Source organism: Octopus bimaculoides, chromosome 13 (genome assembly GCF_001194135.2).
Source record: "Octopus bimaculoides isolate UCB-OBI-ISO-001 chromosome 13, ASM119413v2, whole genome shotgun sequence".
Classification (NCBI taxonomy): Eukaryota; Metazoa; Mollusca; class Cephalopoda; order Octopoda; family Octopodidae; genus Octopus; species Octopus bimaculoides.
Genome location: NC_068993.1, coordinates 43,597,201 through 43,605,579, shown reverse-complemented (window position 1 = coordinate 43,605,579; position 8,379 = coordinate 43,597,201). Strand labels below are relative to the sequence as shown.

Below are 8,379 nucleotides of genomic sequence, written 5' to 3'. Positions count from 1 at the left end.
TGTGTGTGTGTGTGTGTGTGTGTGTGTGTGTGTGTGTGTATACATACATATATATATATATATATATGAGAGAGAGAGAGAGAGAGAAAAGAACAAAGGCCTGAACTTGATAGTCCTTTATTTAATCAGTTTCTGTGTTTAGTAATACTGAAACTTATATAACAGGTGAAATAAAGATCTACCAAGTACAAACCCATGTTCTTTTTTTTCATTATTGATGTGCTCTTTATACTATGTCATGTAGCCCTCATCAGACTGCTGCATAGAACCATGAGTGACCACATGGAAGTTTAATACATGGAAGTTTAATGTGATAAACAATAAGAGCCAAAACTCGAAAAGTAAAATTGCTGTGCACTGAATTCATTCTTTCCTACTAGTATGTGTGTATGATCAGCAGAAAAGCAGTAGCGTCTTTTAACATCATCAATCTTCCATATTGGCATGAGTTGGACAGTTTGACAGACTCTGACAGGTCAGAGGACTGCATCATACTCCGATGTCTGCTTTCACATTGTTTCTACAGCTGGATGCACTTCCTAAGGCCAGCCACTTTTCAGAGTGTACTGGGTGATTTTTTTTTGTGGCACCAACATTAATGAGGTTGCCGTGTGGCTTACAAAATCATGAATCTCTTCAAATGGGTGGGACTATAGCATACACGTATATACTGTAGTCCCACTCATGCAATGAAAGTATGTTCATGTCTCCTAGTCTTCATATTACATATTCATAGTGAACAAACATCACTGTCATACAAGTAATGTCATTTGTTTGCAATCTTTTGTGAAAACACGTCTAGCCATAGGAAAATCTGCTCCAACAAATTTTGCATGACCTATGCAAGCATGGAAAAGTGGACAATAAAACAATGAGGATGTTGATGTTGAAATCAACGACATACATAGAAACTCTAGACATTTGATATTAAAATTCTATATGATGGTTTCAAAGACAAGGACAAAAAACAAAAAACAAAAAAAACAAACAAACAAACAAATGAAAAAGCCACATGATACTGCTTTTATCAACCTCAAACAACAGTTTTGTTAAACCTTAATTTACACAAAATACTTTATGGCACCTTGTCAAAAGCTATCAACAAACACAAAAGTAAAGGTTATTTATATTTTTCTTATGTACTTTTCAACAAACTTCTTTTGCAACAATCTAACAAAGAATATAACATCTGTTTGTTTCAATTCTACTCTGAACTAGCTTGGGGCCATGACACTCCAATTTCTCATAATTTAATCACCCAGACACTGCTGCTCTATAAGCAAAAGCAGAACCTGGAAAAGAGATTAAATGTCATAAACAGACTTAAGATATCAAGTTGCATATTGTATGCTGCCATCGTTGTCATCATCATCATAGCCATTGTCTTCACCATCGTCATTGTTTTCATCATCATCTTCATCTTCATCACTGTCATCATTGAAGTTGTTGTTGTCGTCCAATCATCATCATATTAAATGTCCACTTTTCTATGCTTGTAAGGGACAGATAGATTTTGTTGGGGCTGATTTTTTTATAGTCAGGGTGTTCTTCCAGTTACCAGCCCTCACTTATTTCCAAGCAAGGCTAATACTCCCACATGGCCATATATGTTTTCCCAGAAGAGATCACATAAAAATGTCTGGCCATGGAGAAATATTACCTTGCTTACAAATATTGAATGATATTGTAAAAGCTAAATAAAAGAGTGGTTGCCCTTGTATACAGGCTCGTCCCTTGCAACCCTCTTCAGCTGAGCATTCCTAATCTTGTGGGCATGTAAGTGCTGGTGGTGTCATGTAAAAAGCAGCTGTGCCAGTGTTGTGTAAAAACACCCAGTACACTCTGAAAAGTGGTTGGCATTAGGAAGGATATCCAGCCATTGAAACCATGTCAAAACAGACATGGAGCTTGAACAGCCCTTCAGCTGGTCAGTTCCTGTCAAACCATCCAACCCATGCCAGCACAGAAAACAGAAGTATGATGATGATGTTGATTGTATGATGGTAATGCTTGTTTAGAACTATGACGAGAAGTCAAGGCAAGGAAACACAAACACCCACTGGATGGGATTCTTTCAGTTTCTGTCTACCAAATCCATTCACTAGGCTTTGGTCAGTATGGAGCTATAGAAGAAAACACTTGCCATGTAAGACTGAACCTGAAGTCATGTGGCTGGGAAGCAAATTGCTAAACAACACAGCCAAATGTGCACATATGTGAGTGTAAAAAAAACAAAAAGCTAATTCACTGGTATGTGAACAGAATTAACCCTTTTGATGCCAACATCCTGTTTTAAAGTGATCTAAATCATAACTTTCCTTTAAAATTTCATGTTAATTTATGTTCCAAATACTAGCTTCATGACAAAGTTATTTTATTAAATTCTTCATTATTTTAAATATTCATTGAAATAAAGGCAGTGTATTTCAACAGAAATATGGTAATGAAGAGGGTTAACCTTTTTGAGACTGCTTCTGGTTCTGACACCAACTCCTTGTTTCAAAGTGATTTAAATTATTTTAAATTAAAACCTTCCATCAAAACTTCATGTTAATTTATGTTCCAAATGCTAGCTTAACAATGACAAAGTTATTTTTACTAAATTCATTGAAATAAAGGCAGAGTGTTTTGACAGAAATATAACAAAAGTGTTAAAAACTGAATTGTATTTTTAAACAATATATCTGGGGTTGAAATCCTGAAGCTTCTGAAGAATTAAAAATTTGGTCACAACCAAAAACTTGATGTAACTCTAAATTGCCATTATCATAGAGTTGCAGAATTGTAATATGGTATAATGGGTTAAAAGAAATCCAGATTTTTATGTTTGTTATTTTTCAATGAAGTGTATTGGAAAGAGTAATAATACAAAAAAATAAGTTAAAAATTTTTTAAAGGAGCATCTGATGGTTTGGCAGTTTTAGAGTCAAGTAATTATGTTTTGGCAGTTTAACCTTTTTGATACCAATTTGCCTGAGACCAGCCCCTAGCTCTATGATAAAACTTCCTGTTTTAGAGTGATCTAAATTAACATCTTCCATCAGAATTTCATGTTAATTTATACCTCACATTACCAGCTTAGTAAGGACAAAATCATTTTACTGAATTCATCAATACTTTCAAAAATTATTGAAACAAAGGCAGTATTTCTCAACAGAAAAATGGTAACAAAAGGGTTAGGTGGCACAAGTGATTAGAACTATTGGAACCCTTGTAAAAGACGGAAGCTACCAATTTTTTTTTCTACTGCATTCCTGGAGGCTATGTATTTAACAGCTATATCCAGTGCCATATTGCAGGAAGACAAAAAAGAAAAAAGACTAAAAACAAAAATATTTCCATTAAAAAAATATTCATAGCTACTTAGTACGTTTGAGAAAAATCAATAAACTTTTTACATTAGAACTGTTTTTAAAAGACATTTCTAAATAACTATTTAGCAAACTGGTTTTATATTCTAAATGAAGACACAGATAATGTTTTGGTTTTGCAAATTAAGATATTTTTGAAAAGTACAACTTAAAGAAGCATTTCAAACTGTAAAGAGATATTAGTTGAGAATAGAGTAAACATACATCAAACATATTAAAAAAAAAAAAAAAAAAAAAAAAAAATGATAATAATAATAATGAGAGTGTAAGTACAGGCATGACTGTGTAGGTAAAAGAGTGCATTGAGATGTTAGCTGAGTGACTGGATTCAAAATGATAGGAAAGTGGTATGAATATGAACCAGAGGCTGTGATGGAAAATAAGAATTACAGGATTTTGTGGGGTTTTCCATTAAGACTGATCATATGATGGTGTCCAAGGATGGCCACAGCCTTTGGGCTGGAACACATAGAGGATATACTATTTAAGCAAGGATACTAGATACCAAAAGAAACAGTTTAAGGTCATAGACTTTGCAATACTATAAAATGATAGAGTGGATACCAAAGAAATTGACCAAGCTGGAGAGATGCAGAGTTTATTGAAGACTAAGACAATAATTATTACTTTGGTAACTGGTGCATTTGGCACAACTCTCAAACTGCTACCAAAGAGGCAGAAAAATATTGGGATAGAAACTTGCATTGTAAATCTGCAGGAAAAGTGCAATCCTGTATTTTGTAAGGATCCTAAGAAAGATTCATGAGTTTTGAAGAGATTTGTTGTCACCAAACCTCACATTCCTTCTAACTAATAGAGCATGTAATAATAATAATAATAATAATAATAATAATAATAATAATAATCCTTTTTTGCTATAAGCACAAAGACTCAAATTTTGGGGCAAGGAGTTAGATGATTACATCAATTCCAGGGCTCAATTAGTACTTATTTTATCAACCCTGAAACAATGAAAGGCAAAGTCGACCTTGACAGAATTTGAACTCAGAATGTAAAAAGCTGAAAGAAACACAGCTAAGCATTTCATTCAACACGCTAACGATTCTGCCAGCTCACTGCCTTAATAATAACAATAATATCTAATGAACAATAAAGCTATAATTTGGTAAATGACATATTTTTTCCCTCTGCTGGCATGGCAAGACTGGTTCAGAGAACATTTAGCTATTTTAGCAATAAATAGTTTGGTGCAAATACAGTTATAGATTAATGTACTTTCCTCACCCTGCCCCCATCATTAACCATTCAACAATGAAAACGGAATTGCACTTATTTTCAGCTCAGCTAATAAATATTTCTCTCTCTCTCTTTTTTTTTTTACTTTTTTAACCCTTGTGATACCAAAACACCTGAGACCAGCTCTAGTTACAAAATTTTTTTGTTATAAAAATATTCGTATTCAAATTAAAAATTTCCATAACAATTTTAAGTAGGATCATTTTGTTAACTTACATTCCAAACAGCAGCTGAATCATGGAATGGAAAAGTTAATTAGTTAACCAAATTCCTCAAAATTCTTGATTATTTTTCACAATTCAAATGCAGTATATTTTGTTAGAAATATGGTTATAAAATGGTCGAGGTAGGATTGGTAAAATTAACAGCATCAGATCAAATGCATTGTGATACTTACACTCCGAGTTGGAATCCTACTGAAGTTAGCTATTTTTTTTATTCCTCTAGGGTGTGTAAAATAAGCACTGCATGATTCCTAGAGTTGATTGAATTGGCTGTTTCATCCTCCAGATAGTTGTGGCTTTGCACCAAAGTTTGAAATCAATATTCCTTCATTAGGGGCAAAGAATGGCTACAGCAAGATTTGAACTGATTTTTTATGATATCTTACAACAGAATTAAGAATGAAGTAAGACTTTCTCAAGGACAGCACTTTGAGCAGTCTCTTTTGATTGGAGGTAGTTCTCATGTAATAAGAATAATATGCTAAGTTGACTATGTTCCTGCTAAAGTGGGAATCGGTTAAATGTCATCTCTGCCAGATTCCTTGCTAAAGCAGTAATGAACAATATATGCAGAAAAAGAAGATGAAATATAAAAATTAGACAACTGGTCATATTACAGCTTTGTAGTCAAATGTATTTAGGTCCTATTGTTAATGGTGTCCTTCATAGCTGCTGTTTACTTTTGTTTTTAATCGCAACAAAACAAAACAAAAAATAAAAAACAATTTCCCAATGAAATGAGCATGTGATGAACCCAGCACTTCTTGTAAATTGAGCAAAGCCTAGATTTGTTACAGTTGAGGAAATTATTGATGATATTTATTCTTCAGATGAAAAGTTTACACTTACACTGGCAATGAGAGTGATTCAGACAATCAAACTGGTGAAAGTAATAAAGAAAGTAATGATTCGAGTGAACAAATACAGTATTTGAGTGAGATAGGCATATTTCAAGTAGGATCATTTTGTTATTCTCCTGAATTTTTTTGAGATTCCGTCTATTAGTTTACCTAACAAATACAGTAGTTGAGTGGGATATGCTTATTGTTATTCTCATGAATTTTTTTTGGATTCTGCCCATTAGTTTGCCTGCAATCATTACTCTTCAGCTGTATAAGCAACTACTTATTTTTTTCCTTATCACCCCAGGTGGAGGGCAAAATAAGACACAAGGGCCCAGGTCTGAGAGGGTTAACCCTTTCATAACCATATTTTTAGTAATATATATTGTCTTTTTCAATTAACTGAGAAAAATAATTAAGAATTTAGAGGAATTTGATAAAACAACCAGCTATTTCATTCCATGATTTCAGCTGGTATTTGGAGCATAACATTATGACCTAACAAAATTATTATGGAAGTTTTTAATTTAAATATGAATACTTTAAAACTAGAGTTTTGTTTCATAGAACCAGAGCTAGTCTCACCTGTGTTGGTATCAAAAGGGAAGAAAAAAAAATACAACTTAATTTCATGAACTAAAAATGGAATAGTAACTAAATGGTAAAGAATTCTGCACTGAAAGTTTGCCCAAACTTCATGAAAAATATAGAAAACTTGCAACAGTTAGGAAATTTTGACTCTAAGACATTTGTCAATGCTACTCAGCAACAGTTTTCTCACAGTCTGCACAAATATTTATTTAAAGGAGAACCATATGATTAGTTACCTCTGTGCTAATTGATTATACATATTTATAATTTATAGATATTTGCAGTCAGAAATCAGCAGCAAAATTCCATTAAGCAGACAAAAATCAGATTTAAGAAAATATAAAAATAAAACAACAACAATAATAATAATAATAATAATAATAATAATGATAATAATAATAATAATAAAAAAAATCATTAATTCTGAAGTAATGTCTTAAGCAAATAAAAAGCATAGAAAATTGCATAATAACTTATTTATATGTGCAGACATAATGGAAAAAAAAAACATTAAGAGGAAATAATTTATTCAAATTTTTACATGTAATGGAAAAGATCTGGCGACACATTGACTTGAAAAATTGTCTGTTGTTACTTCATATTCTAAACTTTAACCTCAGTAAAATTACTGAGTATCTCTTTGCTTCACAGACCTAGTTGTGTTCATCAACTGTGGCCCAACTTAGCGCATGAATACTATCTCTGATCAGAGGACACCATCCATCATTGAAACTATTTACAATGACATAGCATAATGGACAATAATCATCGTTGTCGTTGTTATCATTTAACATCCATTTTTTTCATGTTGGCACGAGTTGGACAGTTTGACAAGAACCAGTGAGCCAAAGAGCTGCACCAAGCTCCAATGTCTGCTTTGCCATGGCTTCCTGCCTAATGCTAACCACTTCAATGAAATTTCATTAACCGAAATCTAACCCAAACAAAATACATTCCTCCCCATTGACACCCCAAGCTGTTTGAAGACATACATTAGCTGAAACAGTCTGGATACGATCACTAAAGGCAAAATACTCTCTTGTAATACTTCACATCTAAAAAGGCAAAAACAGAACTATAGCAACGCCACAGCCTTGGGCTGGAACACATAAAGAATAAAGGAACTACACTTACCCGTATCTGCATCTGAGGCATAAACAGCAATTGCAGAGGTTCCGATTGTTGCGTTTTCATAGATGGCAGTTGTATAAGAGCTTGGACTGAATATAGGCCCATTGTCATTAACATCTTTGATGTTCATGTAAATAGTTACCACAGAACTTTTAGGAACTGGCCCATGATCTCTAGCACTCACTAGAAGAGTGTATAATTGAACCTGAAAGAAATAAAATATAATTCAGAGCAAAAATTTTAGCATTGCTTATCTTTTATTTGTTTCAGTCATTATCCTGTGGCCAAGCTGGGGCACCACCTTGAAGAAATTTTAGTTGATTGGATTGATCCAGAACTTATTTTTTGTTAAGGCTGGTACTTATTCTATTGGTCTCTTTTGCAGAACTGCTAAGTTACAAGGACATAAACACAACTGGCATCAGTTGACAAGTGGTGTGTATGGGGAGGGGAATGCAGTGAGATTGAACCTAGAACCATGTGGTTGAGAAGCAAGCTTCTTACCACATAGCCATGCCTGCGTCTTATAAAAAAATAAACTCATTTTTTAGTTTTGTTCTATACACGTTTTTTAATGCTAGCATGGGCTTAGTTGGGAAGAAACTGAGGCAGAATTTTTTAGCTGGATGCTCTTCCTGATGCCAACCCATATCTGTTTTTCAAGTAAAAGGTTTTATTTAATCCAGAGCAATTTGAAGGCACAGAGCCAGTGGATGATTGGTTGACAGGAAATGCTAACAAACATCATTAATTATAGTCACTGTTTGTAGCCAAAGCTCAGTGTAGTTTTGTAAACATTCACATAGATATACACACATGGTGGGCTTCTTTCAATTTCCACCAACTGAAATCTCTCACAAACCTAAAGAAGACACCTGCCCAAGATCCTGAGACAGCACCTATGTTGTTGACGATTTTCTAAACCATATCTTCACCATTATTGACTATTTATAAACACAGTAT

The 8,379-nt window shown here is 33.6% G+C and overlaps 1 protein-coding gene across 1 annotated transcript in view; it reads right to left on the bottom strand.

Annotated features, from left to right (window-relative positions):
• LOC106882952 (cadherin-related tumor suppressor) overlaps positions 1-8,379 on the bottom strand; it is a 326,029-nt gene that overhangs the window by 50,795 nt on the left and 266,855 nt on the right. Inside the window, exon 4 of the mRNA XM_052972443.1 lies at positions 7,420-7,621. Coding sequence (XP_052828403.1) covers positions 7,420-7,621 — 202 coding nt within the window. The remainder of the gene's footprint in view (positions 1-7,419; positions 7,622-8,379) is intronic.